This window comes from Saccopteryx bilineata, chromosome 3 (assembly GCF_036850765.1).
Source record: "Saccopteryx bilineata isolate mSacBil1 chromosome 3, mSacBil1_pri_phased_curated, whole genome shotgun sequence".
NCBI classification, from domain to species: Eukaryota; Metazoa; Chordata; class Mammalia; order Chiroptera; family Emballonuridae; genus Saccopteryx; species Saccopteryx bilineata.
Genome location: NC_089492.1, coordinates 247,680,144 through 247,701,260, shown reverse-complemented (window position 1 = coordinate 247,701,260; position 21,117 = coordinate 247,680,144). Strand labels below are relative to the sequence as shown.

At 51.2% G+C, this 21,117-nt stretch overlaps 1 protein-coding gene across 1 annotated transcript; it reads right to left on the bottom strand.

Moving 5' to 3' along the window:
• Positions 1-1,579: 1,579 nt before the first annotated feature.
• CDCP2 (CUB domain containing protein 2) lies at positions 1,580-21,117 on the bottom strand. Its single transcript, XM_066269115.1, has 8 exons — positions 21,093-21,117; positions 19,653-19,785; positions 14,354-14,701; positions 10,838-11,173; positions 9,479-9,832; positions 6,293-6,471; positions 2,621-2,951; positions 1,580-1,675 (listed from the first exon to the last, which is right to left on the bottom strand). Exons 2-7 carry the CDS (start codon positions 19,729-19,731, stop codon positions 2,625-2,627), a joined length of 1,623 nt encoding a protein of 540 aa, XP_066125212.1. The 5' UTR covers positions 19,732-19,785; positions 21,093-21,117; the 3' UTR covers positions 1,580-1,675; positions 2,621-2,624.

Below are 21,117 nucleotides of genomic sequence, written 5' to 3'. Positions count from 1 at the left end.
GCACAGTCAGTGGTAACAACTGAATTGTGTTGCATCCTTCCTGTGTCCTGGGCACTGTCACACATCATCTCATTTAATTCCCACAGTGAACTGATGAAGTACACATTATTATAGAGATGAGGTTACTTGCCCACGGTGACACAGCCAACACGTAGTGGCGCGCTGGTGGCCCGGCTGCAGGGCCCGAGCTCTGGCCTCTGTGCAGTAGCCCTTGCAGGTCAGCTGCTGGAGTACAGATGGAGGCCCCCAACTTCCCCGCATGAATGCACGTCCACACACTCACTCACACACTCAGCTTTGAGAATTAGGCTTCGCACAGGCTGAGCTATTGTCTCCCCACCATGATGAAGTGACAGGGACAAGGCCAGCTTGGGCCCACCTGTCTGGGGCCCACCAGCTGTACTCCAAGGTCCACCCATGAGTTCTGGAGGGCAGAACCTGGAGGAGGTCAGCCACAGAGAGTATCTGATGTATAGCTGGTCCTTCCCAGACAGGGATATGGAGACCCAGGTGGTTTGTGAAGTGTTCACAATGCAATCTGGGAGTGGTAGTGTGGCCCAGTGGCTAGAGGTGTCTGAGAGTGAGAAGGTGGGTGGGAGAGAAAGAGCAAGGGGCCTGAGGTAGCAGTCCAGACTCTCTCCTGCTGTCACATTCATTACCCCAAAAGACTTCTTTAATTCATCATGTTGCTACATCTTCACAGCAAGCTCTTATCTGTGGTCCCATTTTGCAAGTGGAGGTATCAGGACTCATAGAATCAAAATGACTTGCCCAGGCTCACACAATTAATAAGAAGAAGAACTTGGACTTGAATCCAGTTCTCCTAATGTCCAGGCAACTTTTTTTCCCTTAATCCACTTATTTTCTTGTTATTTTTAGGGCGAGAGAAACAGACAGAGAGACAGGGACAGACAGGAAAGGAGAGAGATGAGAAGCATCAACTCACAGTTGCGGCACCTTAGCTGTTCATTGATTGCTTTCTCATATATGCCTTGATGGGGGGGGCTCCAACTGAGCCAGGGACCCCTTGTTCAAGCCAGCGACTTTGGGCTAAAGCCAGCAGCCATGGGGTCATGGCTATGATCCCACGCTCAAGCCAGTGATCTCGGGATTTTGAACCTGGGTCCTCAGTGTTCCAGGTCGATACCCTATCCACTGTGCCACCACCTGGTCAGGCTTCCCGCTTAATTCATTTCTTATGTTGGCTCTCTTCTTTCCAGTTCTTTACTCTGCGAGTTACCCAGGTACCTGCCCTCCCGCCCCTGATGTTGCTGCACTGATCAGAAGCACCTAGGAGGAAGGAATTTCCTGGATGTGTTAACTGTTGTGTGCCCGAGGCCTGTCACAACAACAGATACAAAGCTGGAAACAGCCGGATGTTTGTTGGGTTGTTGAAAGAACTGTAATTGGCTACGGTCTTTTAAATTGACATCAGTGGTGAACACAATTTGGAGATTTCTGTTATTAAGGAAGGACTCCATTGAATGATGTATTATGCAAATATAAAGGTGAACAAGGGAAAGTGGTGAATTATAAATGCATGTCTTGTTTCTTTTTCATTAACAAGATTGTTCCACTTCCTGCTATGTAGAGCTCTGGGGAGGGATGTACCAATCCACATAAGGATGTCCGAGGTTTTCTCACAGGTCAGCATTCGGAACCCAGCCCCTGCTCCCTGTGGTGGGAAATTAGAAACATGTGAGTAGACTGGAGTAGCTGCAAGTGAAACCTAATGGTAGAAGATCCAGAGTGCTCCAAGAGAACTCATCTGGAGGGGAAGGGCAGGCTGGTGATCTAAGCTCAACATCAGGGGTGAGGAGGACAGAGACATGTGGGACTTCAATCAGCTTTTCAGTCAAAGATTACAAAATATTTTGGGGAAAATGCCAACATGAAGGAGATACCGGTTTCGGCCTCCAGCCTCACTACTGAGCACAGTGTGGATCTGCCTGTGGTTTACACAGGGATCTGACCCAGCAGGGCATCGCCTCCTCAGTGGGCAGGCGTCCACCAGGATGCACACAGCCAGTCTTCAACAGCAACACCATGTGGCAGGGCCCGAAACGACAGTCCTAGGTGGGGTTTCTGTTCCCTTTCTCTGTTCTGGAGTTTAGAAGCAGCCCTGAGCTGCTTCAGACAGAAGTCCTCACGTTCTTGGATCAATTCGGGGAGAGTGAAAGCCTCTGGATGGATACTGAACTTTCTGCTAATGAAGGCTTGGGATGCGTGGTTAGTTGAAAAATAAGAGATGCCCTTATTTGTACCCTGAGTTGGTGAAACACTTACAGGTTATAGAATGAGTCAGCGTTAATCACTCTGTCTCCAGTGACAGTAACACACACAGTTCTTTTATATCTTTAAAATTAATGACAACAATTGCATACTCATACATGCCATGCTATCGTTCACAAAGCTCTTATCCACCCATACTCTTCTCTGAGCCTCATGCCAGTCCTGTGAGATAAGCATGGCAGAGTGATAGTCCTCAGGAAACTGAGGCTCAGAGAGGGACAGTGACTTGTCCATGGTCACCAGCAAGTCAACAAGGCCTGGTCCCATCCCTGTTGTGGGGTTCCCAAGCTGCCTCCCTGGGATGCCAGATGCCAGGTCCCTACCTTACCTTCTCACAGCAGCATCAGGACCACAATGGCAATGACCATGAGGACTCCCGCCAGGATGCAAAGGCCCAGGAAGACAATGTCACTGGTGTCCTGAGCCACCATGGCCACAGGGCCCTCCAGTATCTCTGTTTCATCCATGGGTGGTGCTTCCTGAAGGTGCTCAGCCATGGCAGCATAGGGCCCAAGCCAGTCAGAGCCGGACAGCAGGTGGACAGAAGCCTCCTTGCGCCGGGGCTCACAGTGAACCTCGTACTTGTGGATGTCCTCCTGCCCACCAGCCGAGAAGTCGATGTACAGCACGCTGACGACCACTGAAGTGTTGTTCCTTCTCTGTGGGGGTCACAGGGCACTCATTCACATCTGAAGGGGCCTAGAGCTAACTGTGCCCCCCTAGATATGTGAGGACTCAGTACTCAGGGGGAAGAACCCCAGGAGCCTGGACTCTAGGCCCTTCCCACACGGAGCCTCAGTGTCCCCACGTGTAGAAGGGTTGCTGTGAGGGTGTCAGGAAGGACAATATCAGATTTGACGGGTCAGGGTTTGCTCTGGCTTCACAGAGGCTGGGTCTGTGACAGATAGTAACAATAATCACAGGGACATTTGCCACGTTCTGGGCTTGGTATCTCAAGTGCATTATCTCATTTAATTCTCACAACATCCTTCTCTTATTGGTACCATTAATACCCCCACTTTACAGATGAGGAAACTGAGGCCCAGAGGTTAAATCCCTTGCCTGAGGTCACACAGCACACAAGTGACAGGGAACATGTTCTCACCCAGATCTTCCCAATTCTTAACTGTGCTCTTAGTCATCTTGCCTCACTAAATCAACGAACATGGAGTCAAAGGGGACTTTCACGGCACCTAGCTCAATCTCCCTTCCTTGGCAAGTTACAGCTGTGACCACGAGGCCTAGCAAAGGCAATCACGCCCACAGCTAGGTCCGGAAGCCAAGTCTCCTGCTTCCCAGATAGAAGGTCTGGCCCTGGTGTTATGTGACCTTCCTTCTGGAATCTTTTCTCCCAATTATGTCTGCAGCAATAATGTGTCCCTGCTGCTGAGTCCCTGGTCACCAGAGTGGCACCACCTTAAGGTTGGGAAGAGCCATTGAGGAGTAAGATGTGAGTTTGGCACACCGTTGCTCTCCCCACCTCCACTGATGAGAAAGGAATGGGTCAAGTTGCCCTGAGATGGTGAGGTATTGGGGCAGCATTTGCTGGGCAGCCTGATGTGGTCTGGAGCAGGGGCTGCATTGATACAGGGCTCCTCTCCCCACCACTCGAAATGTGCAGCAGCCGTGGACTCCTCAGGTGGCCAACTGCCCATGCACAGTGGTGGCTGACACAAGGCTTTAAAAATCAAAGCACTCTAGGCCCTGGCCAGTTGGCTCAGTGGTAGAGCGTCGGCCTGGCGTGCAGGAGTCCTGGGTTCGATTCCCGGCCAGGGCACACAGGAGAAGCGCCCATCTGCTTCTCCACCCCTCCCCCTCTCCTTCCTCTCTGTCTCTCTCTTCCCCTCCCGCAGCCAAGGCTCCACTGGAGCAAAGTTTGCCCGGGCGCTGAGGATGGCTCTGTGGCCTCTGCCTCAGGCGCTAGAGTGGCTCTGGTCACGGCAGAGCGACGCCCCAGAGGGGCAGAGCATCGCCCCCTGGTGGGCATGCCGGGTGGATCCCGGTCGGGCGCATGCGGGAGTCTGTCTGACTGCCTCCCCGTTTCCAGCTTCGGAAAAATACAAAAAAAAAAAAAAAAAAAAATCAAAACACCCTAAAACAGAGTGAGCAGGCGCGAGAAGCTGCCATCACCGGACACTTTGGAGAAGGAAGTTTTGTAGACCAGGTGACCTTAAGGGTCGATCTCTCCCAACTCTGCGTTCTCAAAAGGTTCCGAGTCCATGTCCCCAAGGAACCATCTGTATTTGTGCCCTTAGCCTGTCAGCCACCACACCCTCTGAAGAGGACTGGCATCCTGGATTTTTGTAACACAGAATCGGGACACTAGGCAAAAAAAGAGAGGACCTAAGAGTGGAAGGGGATCCAGTCAAAGGGCGGAAGTGAATCTACGTAATAAAGAAGGGAGAACAAACTCATAAAATGGGGCACAGGAAAGTTTTTGATGAGTGAGAAGCTTGGGGCAGGAAGGCCACACATGATGTTATAGCTATAAAATCAAGTCTGCAACATTTTGTAAGAGACGCACAGAAAGGCTGCCATGCTTTTAGCCGTCTGAGCCGTGCATCTTCAAAAGCAACTCAGCGCAGAGGCTGGTTCTCTTGGGGCTAACTAAGACTTGAAAGCATTACACTAAGAATCCATGAGTCTAAGGTTCTCAGCTTCTAGTTTCCACAATATTGACTCCAAGATTCTATGCTTCTGTGGTTCCAAGTTCTGGTGGTGGTTTCATGACTCTGAGTATCTATGAGTTCTTCCTTCTAGATCAGGGGTCCCCAAACTTTTTACACAGGGGGCCAGTTCACTGTCCCTCAGACAGTTGGAGGGCCGGACTATAAAAAAAAAACTATGAACAAATCCCTATGCACACTGCACATATCTTATTTTAAAGTAAAAAAACAAAATGGGAACAAATACAATATTTAAAATAAAGAACAAGTAAATTTAAATCAACAAACTGACCAGTATTTCAGTGGGAACTCTGCTCCTCTCACTGACCACCAATGAAAGAGGTGCCCCTTCCGGAAGTGCGGCGGGGGCCGGATAAATGGCCTCGGGGGGCCGCATGCGGCCCGCGGGCCATAGTTTGGGGACCCCTGTTCTAGATCATACAATTCTTGCATTCCCTGTCTCCATCATTTCATGACTCTGTAGAATGTGGTTCTGCCCCGAAGAAAATCCCTGAGTGGTTTAGGGCATGGAGTAGGGGTATGGGAAGATCATCTTAGCAGCCAAGACTGACCTCCACTTCTCCTCTCAGGCCAAAAGGACAGTGGCTGCCAGGAGGCGAGGGAAGCCAGGGGTGGACTGGAGGGGCCAGAGCTCATGTTGGGGGTGGAGGAGTACGGTATGCTGGAAGGCATGTGAGTTCTGCCAGGCCAGACTGTCAAATCCCCGATACTGAGGCGAGGGGGTCATCCTAATAGAGGCCACTGTTCCTTTTCCCCGTTCCCGTGCCTGACCCATCCCTAAGAATACAAACATCAGGGTGCAGGGGGCACTGCTCAGGGGCTCTGAGGGCCCATGCCTGGGTTTAAGGTTTCTAAAACACAAAGATAGAAAATTTCAGTTGCAAGCCTTTGGAGGGAGGTGGATCCTGTTACTTGAAGGGCCTTTTGTTTTGTGGAACCCAGGAAAGGATTCGGACCACAGATTAGGGGAGGGCGGGCAGGAGGCAGCAGGGCTCACACAGCTCTGCGTGTTGAAGAAGTGAGGACTGGTGGCCACGGGGAGCTCCAGGGAGAACAGAGCGGGGACAGCAGGAAAGCCTCCGGGGAAGGTCAGCCCCTGGGGCCGGATGGGAGGAGCCTACAATAGGGGCCTTCGGTTGTGCTGGGTTGTGCAACAGGCCCCCTTCTCTGCTGCCCTTATTTAAGTTCTCTGTTGGGTCTACACTGAACAAGTTTGCTGAGGTAAAGAGACGCTGATGTCTCAGGAATGGCAGGTGCCTTTCGGCAGTGGCCAGAGCCCCTCCGTCCTGCTGCCCTCCTCCCCCAGCCCCTACCTGAGACTCAGTACCGCAGGTGTCAAAGCGGGCCTGGATCCGGAAGGTGCTGCCAACTTCCTGGGCAGCACAGCGACGGCTGCCCAGGTAGACCTGGGTCCGCCCCAGTGGGGCCAGCGCCTGCGTGGAGATCAGGATCTGGAAGTCCGTGCGGGAGCAGCTCACGTTCATGGGCACAACTGGGGACAGGAGGGAGGAGCTGGAGGTCTTAGGGACAGGCAATCTGATGCCGCCCTCCCAAGCTCCCATCCAAGGGTGGTGAACGGGAAAACTGAGCACAGAGTGGAATGGCTCTTATGCAATCCTATGGGATGTTTTATATGCATTACTGCATTTAACTCCATCAGACAACGAGTGGCCCAGCACAGGCACCACGCGTGCTTCTCAGGGTCTTCTGAACCTCATACAGAGCTTGGCAGCTACAGTAGATGCTGAATGAATACTTGATTAAATGAATGAGTGAATGAATGAATGAATATTTTTAATCAAGATTTAGCTATTATTTGCTGATTACTTCGCCATGTGCCAGGCAATTCTTTCAATTGGTTAACAAATCTTTACTGAGGGTCTACTATGTGTAAGCATTATTCTAAGCACCACAGTTACAGAATGGAAAAAAAAAAAAAAACAGCCCAAAATTCCTGCCCTCTCAGCACTTACACTATAGTTGAGTGAAGGGACAATAAATATGTAAAATGCACCTAAGTGTTTGAGTGGTCTGAAGGCAAACAAGGCAAAGAATAAAGACAGAGAGCAGAGTGTGTGTGTTGGTGGAGGGAGGTGAGGGGGAGGGTTGGGAGGCTGCAGTTTTGAAAACAGTGGTGAGGATAGCCTCACTCTCTCCCCACAATGACCCCGTGACATGAACGTGACTAAACCCTTGCTATAGTTTTGGAAACTGAAGCTCTGGAGGTGAAGTTGTTTAGTAGGGATCTTAACCATTGAGTCTCTAGGATTCCAGAGGTCCTGACTTCTCCACTCTACCTGGGGCCCTTGCTCCCTCCAGGACACAGCGGTGTGATTCATGTGTTGGGTCTGTGCAAGCGTGTGTGTGTGTGTGTGTGTGTGTGTGTGTGTACATGTGTGTATGTGTGTACGTGTACATGTGTGTGTACATGTGTGTGTGTGCGTGTGTGTCTGTGTCTGTGTGTGTGTGTTTGTATGGGGCGGTGCTTGCTGGGGCAGGGGTGAGTGTAGGGGAAAGGAAGGAGGGTGACCGGTGGGAGGAACAGGAAGGAGCTGGCAGGCAAAGGCCTGGAACTCTCAACGCCTCTTCGGGAAATGCCTCAGACATATTTCAGCCTCTGGTGTCTGGGCAGTCGGGGATTTATGGGTCTGTCGTCTCCCACGGTGATCTCGGTGGCGCTGAACTGTGTGACACCTCTGATTGATGCTGAGGCTGTCCTCTAGCCAGGAGGCCGCTGCAGCCTGGGCCACATCTGGCGCCTCGCCCAGCATGAGTGCCCCTGTCTGACCCTGGGCTCCCACAGGGATCTGGGGGCGGAGGGGGTAGGAGGGGGCTCCTGCCCCTGCACGGGAGCCAGGATTAGAGCTGCCCCATCCTCAGTCTCTGGAGGTCATCTAAAGAAGTGGCTTTTCTGAGATCCCACAGAGCTGGGAGAGGACCCAGGCCCAGAACTAAGACTATGGGAGCGAAGAGGGACTTTAAAGATCCTTCAGCCAATGTCCTCATTTTACAGGTGGAAAAACTGAGACCCATGGAGAGAAAGTGACTTGCCGGCTAGCTGCGGCAGAGCCCCGTGGCACTGGCTCTCCAGAGCGCAATCGGAGAAGGGAGTCCCTCCAACAGAGGGACAGTCCTTGCCCAGTTCAGGGATGGAGCTGGCTGAGGCCCCGAGAGGCTGGTCTGCCCAGGTCACTTCTCTGCCGCTAGCTTGCTGCAGCTCTGTTGTTTCCATCCCCACCTCTGCGATCCCCTCTTGCATAGGAGGAGAGGAAAGATCTTTCAAATGCAGACAGGTCTGAGGCACAGGAGAGAAAGAAATCTACCCTCAGTAAGGATGCCCTCAGAGACAGGCACTGTGACCTGTGTCACCTCATTTCATCTTAATGACCGCCTGTCTAGGGCATTCATCAACCCCTTTACAGATGGATGGTCAGTAAATGGCAGCATTTGGATGTGACCCTGGTCTCTCTGAGCTCAGTCTGGGGTCCTCTCCCTGGGGGCCTTGCTCAGACACACAAGAAGGCCGGGAAGTGAGTTCTAGTCTTGGCTGTGCCACTCGCTGCTTATGCGACTGCAGTGAAGTCCTCTCCTCTCTCTGTTCCCTCGTTTCCACACCTGCACAACAAAGACCTTCAGCCGGGTCAGGCAGAGGGCATAACCGTCCCGAACTGAGGCGCTCTGTGCTCTGGCCCAGGGAAGGGTGTGAGAAGAGGGGAGAGATGGTGAACACTGTCAGCTGGCAAATCTGACTGGCACTCTGGAGGCTGGAGAAGCTGAGGACCAACTTTCCCAGCCTCCTCTGCAGTTAGGCATGGCTGTCTGGGCAAGTTCACATCAATGAGACCAAGGAGAAATCTTTTGACGGCTTCTGAAAATGCCTTTGCTTTCTTGATAAAAGGACATTTGTGGCTGGCACCTCTCCTACCCTCTTCTAGCCGTGAACACGGATGGACATGACATGATGCCTGAACTTGTGGCAGCCATTTTGCAGTACTAAGGCCAAGAGAATCCTAGAGCTACCTGCTGGGACAGCGTTGAGTCCCTGAACCGACACACAGGAGCTGTCTACCTCCAGACTTCTTGTTATGTGAGGAAAACAAAAGCCATTTGTTCAAGCCACTGTCGGTCAGGCTTTCTGACTGATATAAGCAAGCCTGGTCAGCATTTATGTGGTTATACCAACTGTTTACCATAAGCAATATTACAATATTTTGTATTGCCCCTGGAGAGAGGATCAAAATCAACTACATTATAAGAGAGGCCAGGGCCCATGGGGGAAGGACCAGATAGGAAGGGACTAGGGATAGCAGAGCTGGAAGCTGGAAACACAGGTCCCTGCAATAGTGTAAGAAAGCAAGCCTCAAAGGACCCAGAGCAGGAGCCACCGGGAAGAGGTTGGGGAGTCCAGTTCATGGGATGGAGGAAGGAGGCTGCAAAGACCCGGGACCCCGCCTCGTCACCTTCCCCCCCAGCACACCCACCCACCAACCCCAGCTGACCTCCAATGTAGGCCACGGAGAAGCCCCTGCGGGTGGTGCTGCGGTCTGTGTGTAGCAGGAGCAGGAGATGGTTGCGGCTGGAGGTGACTGGTGGCGGCAGGTGGCGGCCACACCAGTTCCCCAGCAGGGGTGCCTCCTCGCTGGTCCCATCAAAGGCTGCCAGATGGTCAAAGTCACAGGTTTTGGTCAGGCTGTTGGGCCCTTCCAGTTCCAGGTCCAGGAAGAACATCTTGACCCGATAGCCAGGAGGCAGGCGGATGGTCCAGTGGCATCGGATGTTGTTGGGGTAGGGGCTGGGGTACTGTGGGCTGGAGAAGTTGCCCCGTATGGCTGTGTACACCTCCTGGCAGTCTCCTATGGAAGAGTGGGTAGAAGGAGCAGTGTGGGAAGTGTGGGGACTGTCACTGTCTGCAGCTGCAGTTTGGGCAACGGGTGCTATCGTGGTCCTAACACCACCCTGGGAGGTTGTAGGCACCATGGCCAGAAAACCAGACAATCAATTCCAAAGATGCTTTAACGTGAAACTAGCTGGAAGCTGGGACTGTCATTCCAACTGGCAAACCCCTTCATAAGCACTGGCTCTGTTAGCAATCCAAACACAGTACCTAATACCTATCCTCAGAGTTGGGTCCAAACTTGGACTTGACAATGTAATTCATGACCTGATCCTGATCCTTTTCTCACTGGCCTTCATCCACCCCTACCTTCCAGACTCACCAAACATCTCCTAGTACTACAAGCACAGCGAATCCTCTGTCCTCTGTGCCTTTACACATGCAGATCCCTCTGCTTGGAACACGCTTCCCTGCTTTCTGCTTCTGGCTAACTCCTTCAAAGCTTTGTCTAATTCTCTCCTCTTCCTGGATGTCATCCATGATTCTTACTGTTACACAGCATAGGTCACAGTGAGTTATCATTGTCTGTTTCCTTTTCCATCTCCTTCTATAGATGGTGAATACCCCAAGGGTTCATTCCTTCGCTTGTACCAACATGAATGAAATACCTACTACATGGCAGGTGTAAAGATAAGCCCACAGGAAGTCACAGCCAGGCAGGGGACATCGACATACAAACCACACACAGAAGTGACGTGTTAGATCGCTGCTATGAAAACCTCCCAGAAGGAATTGAAGGAAGGGATTCTTAGTGAGCCAGGAAGTCTTCACAGAGGAGGTGGCATGCTTATGCCTTGGCATTGGCCAGGCAGGGAAGGGTATGCTAGAGCATTCCAGGCAGAGAGAGAGCACAAAGCACACAGCCCAGAGGCAGGAGAGTGTGGCCTTCTCCTCGCACAAGCATTGTGGAAGGCAGGAGCCCACCATGCACAGGGGACTGGGGTGGACGCCCAGTCCCTCTTACCTGAAAAGTAGTAGGCCTTGAAACCCCGGCCTCCGATGTTAAAGTCGGACTTGAAGACCACCTGCAGCTCGTGGCCCAGCGACACAAGGGAAGGGGGCCTGGTGCTGCCACAGTAGTGGTGCCCCCGGGCAGGGCCAGGCCCCCCGAGCACGGCCACATAGTCATAGGTGCACTCCTCGTTGCCCTCCACCTGGAAGTCCACGAACACCAGCTTGACAGTGGCAGGGCCGGTGGCCTGGATCACCCAGTGGCACTCCACATTGTTGGGGTAGTTGTTCGGGTACTCGGGGCTGGTGAGGACTCCCGACAGGCCCGTCAGGACACCACCACACACATCTGTAAGGAAGCCCAGTTGAACTAGCCTTTCTCCTTTCCTGTGGCTCCATGATCTCCTCCCATGAGAACCAGACACCCCCCCCCAACGTGCCACTTGTCACCATCCACTAAGCACTTGCCAAGTGGCAGGCACAGGCCAGGTACTCAGCACTACATCTTTTCGAACCATTTACCATAACATCCGTGCAGTGGTTTTCCCTATTTTACAGTTGAGAATATGGAAGCACAGAGAAGTTAAGTAACTTACCCGTGTGAGTTTAGCTTCCCCGGGACTCTGAGACAAGGATTTGAGCACAATGAGTTTATTTGGGAGATACAGGGGTAGCCCTGTGGGGAGTGAGGGAGTGAGGGCCACTAAAGGGGAGAGGAGGGGAGATAGCTACTAAAGGGCGCTGTCAAGCCAGATGCTGAATCTTGTTGGGGAACTCTGGGGAATGGGTAAAGCACACACCGCAGAGGCAGGGCACCTGAGATTAAGGAAGCTGGAGCATTCATACGCCACCCTGAGAGTCCAGGCTGAGGTCTGCTGGGGATAGGGGAAGAAGCTCTCAAACAAGGAGATGAGGTTAGCAGGAACTGTTAAAAAGGCAAGGCTCAAGGGACATGGACAGGGCCCTGAGAGCAAGTCACCTGGCTGATAACATGGAAAACAGGGTTCGGCTAACTGCAGGGCCTGTGCACTTGACCTTGTGATACTGACTGACCCCTCCTACCAGGCCAGTGGGGTACAGAGGCTGAGGTGACTGAGTTTGGGAATGTTATTAAACCTTCCTAACAGGTGAGGAAATTGAGGCTTAGAGAGAGGGTCTGATGAAGTAGAAATGGACTTGAAGTCTGAAGACAAGTGTCCTCCCAACTCTGCTTTATATTAGCTGTGTGACCCTGGGCAAGTCACCCAGCCTCTCTGAGCCTCGTGTGACTATTAGAAATCATAAGACTTGCCCATCCTGCTCCACTGGGCTCAGACTCATGCAGACTCTGAGAAGACACTGGTGAAACCCCTTTGGAACCGCGTGTGAACAAGACAGCCAGGAGGTCATTGATGACGAATGCGGTGACTGGCTGGGGGCCACCAGCTGGGAGGGGTGCACTTAGACGTGTGTCCTGAGAGTCCAGAATCTCACCCATGGCATGGCTATGTGGACCTAGCACTGTGCTGGGCTGCTAAGGCCTCGACTTCTCGTCCCAGCAGTTTCCCCTCCAAGCCCTGTGACCTGGGGAGGCACATTCTCTCTCTGGTCTCAGACTGATTGACTGTGAAAGGAGAGGGCTGGTGTAGACAGCCTGTGAGGGCCCTTCCAAACCTAACACCTTCAGTGGAGTCTTTCAGATAATGCTCCGGGGTTCCACAGAGGCCTCTGGACCATCTACCTACAGGCATCTGGAGCAAATTCCATCCTTATGCTGTACTCAAACAACTTTTTTTTTTTTTTTTTTTGTGAGAGACAGAGAGAAACGGAGAGAGGGACAGATAAGGTCAGACAGACAGGAAGGGAGAGAGATGAGAAGCATCAATTCTTCGTTGCAGCACCTTAGTTGTTCATTGATTGCTTTCTCATATGTGCCTTGACTGGGGGGCTACAGCAGACCGAGTGACCCCTTGCTCAAGCCAGCAACCTTGTGCTCAAGTTGGTGAGTCTTGCTCAAACCAGATGAGCCCGCGCTTAAGCTGGTGACCTCGGGGTTTCGAACCTGGGTCCTCCGTGTCCCAGTTCGACACTCTATCCACTACGCCACCAGTCAGACCAAACTACTTTTTAATGTGAAAGACAGTGTCCATAGTTACATGCTTTACATGTAACATTTTTCTGTGTAATCTGTTTAACTACATTACTATAGAATGAGGACACTCCTATCAGTTCACTGTAACTGTGAAACAGGTATGCTACAGGGTTTGAAGTGGAATTTTTTTAAAAGATTTTTTTATTGATTAAGAAAGAGGCAAGAGAGAGGAAGAGGGAGAGAGAGAGGAGGGTGGGGATAAGTGAGAAGCAGTTGCTTCTTGTCTGTGTCTTGACCAGGCAAGCCAGGGCTTTCAAACCAGTGATCTCAGCATTCCAGGTCAACGTTTTATCCACTGTGCCACCACAGGTCATAACATTTTAACTCACTGGAGGCCATAAATATTGATTTACATTTTCAATGACTGATTTATAATAAATGTTAAAAATATGAACTTACAAAATAAATGCATACACTAAAATGTCACCTTTATCTCTCATATATCAGGGATTAACATAAGGTCCAATTTGATATAAGGGTACTGTTTTAAAAAATGTTGGAATACACTGCCCATGGTATTATGACTTTGATATCTGAACATTCTAAAATTTTAAGGGTCCAAAAGTCCGAAACTGTTACTAAATCAGTCTGTGAGTCTTATAGTTTAGCATTCTACAATTCTGCGCCTCTAAAGCCAGAGGGAACTGGTGTCCCATCTGAGCCCCCTAATTGTTGTTGGTGGACCCCATGTACCAGGAGCCTCAGGAGTAGTCTATAGCTTGAGCTGCCATGAATAAGGCCTTTGTTTTTGGTTTTGGAGAAGACAGGAGGTCTGAGTTTGCGCAGAGAAGCCCAGGACAGAAGGAATGAGCCAAGGAGAGCAAGCGCTCTGCTTCCCTCACTACACCAAGGGGCAGCGTGCCAGCCTGGTTGAAGGAGGGAGGGGTTGGAGGCCCCAGATACATGAGGCGAGGTCATGAAAAGCTTTGGGAGGTAAAGCATTACCAGTCCCACACAGATCCTGGTGTCCCTTCCGTCCAGAGGACCCTGGGGGCGGGGAAAGGAGTCACGTGCCCATGAGTAATGGGATGCCACAGAGGGATCTGCAGCAGTGGCAGCATGGCGTCCCTCTGTGTCCTGACGCCAGGCCAGGGGATACGAAGGATAAGAATAGGAGAGTACGAGAGGCCTCGCTCCTGAGCACAGTGAGACACTCTGGGGCTCCCAGGAACGATGGAGGGAGACATGGGGATTGTCACCATGAGGATGGGTACCCGCAATTACTAGACTACAAACGGAGGCTGCCATTGTCCCATGCGCTATGACAGCAGGGTCATCCAGGTTACGGAGCAGCCTACACGCTAAGATGCTGAGACCCTGCAAGTCTCAGTGTAGCCCCACTGCTCTTCCTCTGCCTCCATGCCCGGACCACCCTCTCCGACACCAAGTCCCCCTTGCCTTTCTGATAGCCTGCAGAAAAGCCGCGGCTGGCCACGTGCTTGTCTGAGTGGAAGATAACAGACATGACGTGCCAGGAGGAGGTGAAGGGTGGGGGGGGCGCCTGGCCACAGAACCTCCCCAGCAGGTTGCCCCGGTCTCCTGCAGCCCCGTTGTAGATCTCCAGGAAGTCGAAGCCACAGGTGTCGTGGTATTCCAGGTCGAAGGCATGGAAGGTGAGCAGCACGGAGGAGCCCTCAGCCACCACGATCAGCCAGCTGCACTCCATGTTGTAGGGGTAGAGTCTGGGGAAGTTGGGGCTCGAGAAGTTTCCAGAAGGTGCTGAGAGCACCCCCCCACATTTGACACCTGGGGTAAGAGAGAAGAACGGCTCAAAGTCAGCACTAGGGTCTTGGGTGGGGGGCCCCACTACAAAGCTGGGTCTTTGGGCTGGGATGAGGGAGCATGAAGCCACAGTCTTAGATTAATTCATGTATTCTACTTATTCTTCAGATATTTATCAAGCATTATTTTATTCATTCAGCAAAAACCGTTTGAGTGCTAGCAATTCTAGGTGCTGGGGTCATAGCAGAAACAAAACAGACAAAAATTTCTGCCCTCATGGACTTTACATTTTAGTGGGGCAGACAGACAACAAACATAATAAGTAAAATATAGAGTATATTAAATAGTTATAAGTGCTATGTAGAAAAAGCAGGGAAAGGAAACAGGTGTCGAGTGAGCCTATAATTTTACATAAAATAGTGCCATATGTCAGGCCCTTAAAAATTTTTTTTAAAATAATAACCCCTCCCTCTCACCCTAAGTGAAAATGTGCACAGCCTATTCTAATGTTAAAAGTATATTCTTATACATACATATTTACTTATAGTTTAAAAAAGAAAACAATGGAAGGAAACGAATAAGAATGACCCTCTGTCAGAGGAAGGAGACATGGGAGGAGCAGGGATGACCGCTGGGCCTCTTTAAATGCAACTTGTTTTATAATTTTGACTTTATAACTATGAATAATTTTAATATGATTTTTAAATTATCAAAAAATTTAAGTAACCCTTAAATATTCCAAACTGAAAAAGATAAACTTCACTATATATCAAGTTGGAGGCACAGTCACATGGAGGAAAAAGATTTCAAATGACTTTGAAAGACACTGTTTTGACTGTGCATTCCTAGTGGAATGTTCCACAAGGACAAAATCAACCACAGAGAAATCTTCAAGTATATTAAGTAGACTGATATTAGTAATAAGAGTAAATATTGTAATATAGTTTATATATTGAAATAAAGCAAGCATGTTAATGTCAATAGAAACTAAGAATGATACAAATATGAAATTTAAAAATTAAGTCAAACCTTTGTGATACTTAATTTGAATCAAAAACATCAATATAAATTTAATATAGATTGTTTTATTTATTGATTTTTAGAGAGAGAGGGAGAGAGGAGAGAGATAGAAGACAGAGTGAGGAGCACCAACTCGTAGTTGCTTCACTTTAGCTGTTAATTGATTGCTTCTCGTACATACCTTGACCTGGTGAGCCTAGGTTTTGAACTGGTGAGTTCAGCGTTCTGGGTCAACTCTCAATCCACTGCACCACCACAGGTCAAGCAAGATATTTTATTTCTGCCTGACCAGTGGTGGCACAGTGGATAGAGCATCAACCTGGGATGGTGAGGTCCCAGGATCAAATCCCCAAGGTCGCTGGCTTGAGCACAGGCTCATCAGCTTGAGTGTGGGGTTACCAGCTTGAACATAGAGTCTCTGGCTTGAGCGTGGACATGATCCCTTGGGCTTGAGCCCAAGGTAGCTGGCTTGAGCAAGGGGTCACTGGCTTGTCTTGAGCCCCCCAGTCAAGGCACATATGAGAATCAATCAGGGCTGGCCCTGGATGGTTGGCTTAATAGTAAAGCATTGGCCCGGTGTGTGGATGTCCTGGGTTTGATTCCCAGTCAGGGCACACAGGAGAAGCGCCCATCTGCTTCTCCGCTTCTCCACACCAACCCTTCTCACTTTTTTTTTCTCTTTCTCTCTCTCCCCCTCTCCTGCAGCCATGGCTCAATTGGAATGAGTTGGCCTCAGGTGCTGAGGATGGCTCCATGACCTCCGCCTAAGGCTCTAAATAGACCTCAGTTGCTGAGCAACGGAGCAATGAAGCAATGGCCCCAGATGGGCAGAGCATCTCCCCCTGGTGGGCTTGCCAGGTGGCTCCCGGTTGGGGTGCATGCAGGAGTCTGTCTCTGCCTCCCCTCCTCACACTGAATAAAAAAGAGAGAAGCAATCAATGAACAACTAAAGTATCACAACTACAAGTTGATCCTTCTCATCTTTCTCCCTTCCCGTCTCTTTCTCTTTCTCTTTCTCGCATGCATGCTAAAAACAAACAAACAAACCCAACACATTCTTGGTCACCTTCTCAGGGAGGCTTTCCCCAACCACTCTATTTACAATGTAACCCTCCCAAACTCCTACTCTTTCTCTACCTTTTCTTCCACAGCATTCACCACCATCCAGTGTACTGCATATTTTAGTTATTTGTTTGGTTCATTGCTTGTCTCTCTCCACAAAAACTGTAAGTTCTCTGAGAGCAGGAATTTCTGTGTTTTGTTCTCTGCTGTATCCCAAGCACCTAGCACAGTACCTGGCAGAAAGCAGGTGCTCAATGCATATTTGCTGAATGAGTGAGTGATCTTATAGCATCCTCACAATAGCCCCATAAGACAAAGTAGATTATTGACTCCATTTTACAGATGAGAAAACTGAGGCCCAGAAAGAAAAGTTACTTGCTATAGTTGTCATCTATTGTTTTTGGTCCACCCAGCAACCATTTCTCCACCTCTTGCAACAACATCCCACCTCTTTTAGACACTGGCTCCCCTGCTCCCAGCTGGGCAATCCTGGGGCTCCCATCACCACTATAGTGACTGGCCTGCAAGGTGGGCCTGTGCTCTAGGTCAGGCCAGAGTCCTGCTGCAGAATTCCTGGAGAAGAACCCTGTCCCCCCGAGTCCCTAGGCTGGGAGTGAGAACCATCAGCGGGACCATGCTCAGGACTCACTAAGAAAGCTCATCAGCAGATCACAAGAACCACGTGGAAAGTGGAAATGACCCTGAAGCCGAGATGCCCTGGCTGCAGGTAACCCTGGTTGCAGAGCCTACGCATCCCACTTTTTGCTTAAATTCATCCAGGGTGGGTTTGTCACTTGCAACCAAAAGCATATTGAAGAATACTGTTAACCAAAGTTCTCGTAAGAGAAGACACACTCACCAAACATGAGCCCCTCCCTGGGAGTTCACAGTTGAGGTGGGGTGGGGTGGGGTGGAGGTGGGAGAGAGGTGGGGAATCAGGCTATTAAGGCAAAGCTGTGCAGCGTGACAGTGCTGTCCACACAGGAGCTGAGGGGTTCAGAGGAAGGGAGGCCAGTCTTGCTGGGGCCAGCAAGGGGAGGTAGAAGATTCACAGAGGAGGTGATTTTTGAGTTTGACTAGGAGGAATGAGAAGATATGGAGAGAGAAATGACATAAACAAAGGCTCAGGCTCACCATTACGTAATGTCCTGAGCCTCAGTCGTGCATCTGTGAAATGTGGATAATGACACCTCCCTCACTGGGTAGCTATGAGCAGTGATGACATAAAGCCAAGCAAGGGCTGCAAGGTGTACACCCAATTCACATTATCGACTCCCTGCCTGGCCCCTGGGTCAGGCCAGGGCAGGAAGAGAGTCTGATTCATGCCTTTATGGCAGGAGGACAAAGGGACAGTCTGTCCAGTAGTTGTCCTTGTCCTTCCCCCAGCCCTGCCCAGAGGACATGGAAAGACCTGACAGGGTCAGAGCAGAACAACCTTCCCAAGGAGTTCCCTTCCCATCACAAATGAGGCTGTTTTTTCCAGGGCTCAGCCAGGCACCCTGACCCCCGAGGTCACCCAAGGCCACTGAAGCCCTGGTGTCTGGAAACAGGAACAATTAGCTCCTCCCACCACCGAGTCATGGAGCGAGACACCTGTGTGCCCTGCCCATTTGTGCCACCAACCAGGTGACTGGCAAGTTATGTTTCCTTCCCGAGTCGCAGGAAAATGCACTAACGGCTCTTTGCTGAGCCCCAGCTGCTTGCCCGCCCTGTGATGGAGAACTGATGTTACCTTCACTTCACAGACAGGCACACGGCCCTCGAAGGGCTAGAGCAGCGCAGAGTGGCCTGGGACCAGGGTGCTGGCAGAGGGTTCAGGAGCTCCAAGGAGGGAGCATCTGAGAATGATGGTAGGATGTGGAAAGCTTCCTGGAGGAGGTGGTCTTTGACCTTAGTTTGGTGGATGAGCCAGGAGCCAGCAGGTGAAAGCCATGAGGGAGAAGCACCTCTGGAAGGGGGTGTGACTCTCTGTCAGAGTGCAGGATACCCTGGGATGTAAGGGACTGAGGCTGGATATTATATAGGAATCAGAGCCAATGCTGGAGGGTGCTGAACGCTGTGACAAAGGATTCTGATTTCACTTGGCTGAGTGGGAAAGACAGCAGCCTCCCAGGAGCAGAGTGAAGATTCCTTCCAGCAACAACCCTGTAAGAGTTCTTTGAGCCATTCCCTTTGCTCTTGGTAACCATACAGCCTTGAACAGGTGACTTAACCTCTCTCCCCCTCAGTTTTCTTTTTCTTTTTTTTTCATTTTTCCAAAGCTGGAAATGGGGAGGCAGACAGACAGACTCCCGCATGCGCCCGACCAGGATCCACCCCGGCATGCCCACCAGGGAGTGATGCTCTGCCTGCCCCTCTGGGGCGTCGCTCTGTTGCATCCAGAGCCATTCTAGCACCTGAGGTAGAGGCCACAGAGCCATCCTCAGCGCCCGGGCCATTTTTGCTCCAATGGAGCCTCTGCTGTGGGAGGGGAAGAAAGAGCCAGAGAGGAAGGAGAGGGGGAGGGGTGGAGAAGCAGATGGGTGCCTCTCCTGTGTGCCCTGGCCAGGAATCGAACCCGGGACTCCTGCACGCCAGGCCGACGCTCTACCGCTGAACCAACGGGCCAGGGCCAGTTTTCTCATCTGTAATATGGGGGACTAATACCCACCTTAAAGTTTGTTGTGAAGAGTAAATGCAATCATAAATGTAAAGCATCCAGCACATCACAGGCACTCTGTAAATACTGTCTCCCCCACTCAGGAGCAAATATCTCTCCTCAGCTCAGTCAACTTCCCAAAAGGGCCTCCTGCTCTCTGGCTTCCCACATAGAAACCTCCTGAGACCCCCACTGCGGCCGGCCCAACCTCTCCCCCTACTTTCCCGTTCCTGCCTGTCACCAGGAGCTCCTTACCTTTTGTGGCTTGGGTCCGGCAGTGTGGGCCCAGCAATGTCATTGCCAGCAGCAGACAGGCCCCCAGCTCTGCCAGCATCTCCTCAGCAGGACCCTGCAGGTCCGCAGGCTGAGCAGGCCAGATGCTGAGGGTCTGGAGCAGGGGAAAGAGAGGTGAGGCCGAAAGGGCCTCCAAGTTAATGGTGGGATAAATAATTCATCGGCCCCTCGAATTAGTAAGCTGATCCCCAGTTGCTTCCTTCACTCCACCCTAAGGTGACGGATCTAGTGTCACCGGGTTTACACGTTCTGAGATCTGCACTGTCCACACAGTGTCGGGAAGGGAAGCAAGCTGGGGCTGGAAGGGAATTTGGTGGTGGAGCAAGGACATGAGTGTGGGCAGATACATCTGGGATCCGTCCCAGGTCAGCCTTCAGCTTGCCAGGTGATCTGGAACAAGTCATCTAATTTTTCTGTGTCTAGGTCTTACTCACTGTCCAGGGGGACCATTCAGCCCTGCCAATAGGGCTGCTGCAGAAATGAAACATGGTAGCTGAGACTAAAGCACATAATGGGTGCTTGCTACAGGTTCCCCCACTCATGGGGGAACTGAAGGGAACCTCTAATCAGTAGGACAAGCATCATTCAGACATGCTTACACTAGCTCAGAGGGAGAGCGAAGGAGGTTGCAGTGGACAGCTGACGAGGGAAAAGTCTTTTTCATGGGAGAATGCAGCAGGGAGAATAGAATGGGATAATCATATTGTGCAACTCCTAACACAATCATGGATCAGGACCAAGGCGTAAATTCTTGCCAAGAATATTAGGTGTTCACTCTTTGATTGATCCACAAACCTTGCTTGAACATCCCTAAGTGCCTGACCCTGTGCTCGAAGCTAGGCTGCAGAAATGCCCTTCGAGGCTCGGTGTCCACAAGGGAACAGGATCTGTTTCCTCTAAGAGCCCTATTTGGTTCAGCGCAGCCCAGCGCTCATTTACTCAGCTCCTCGCTCAGAACCTGCACCAGGCATGGGGCATCCGGGGTAAATGTGGCCTTTCCCGCCTCCCCGTAAGGAGCCTGGGCTCTGGTTAGACAGACGAGGTCTGAATCCTGGCTCTCCCATGCACTGCCAGGCTGTGGGAGCCTGGGGAAGTCACCCAGCCTCTCTGAGCCCAGCCTCCTCGTCTGTGGGACAGGAGAAGGCCTGCGCTCTGCTGTGAGCCTTAGATGAGATAATGCAGGGAAGTCTTCCCAGGGCCTGGCTCAGTGCTTAGGAGCGAGCATGATTTTTATTTACCTCAGAGGAACTCAGATGTCCATCTGCCAGAGCACATGTTGTCTCCAGCCCATCCTTTTGTCAGGAGGTCCCCAGGGAGCCCTTTGTTGCCAGCGTGGGAGGCCACCTGGGAGGTGTTCAGCAAAGAGCATCAGGAATAGTCAGGCCTGAGGGATCTGCTTACCTGTGAGGCTTGATTGGCAGGAACA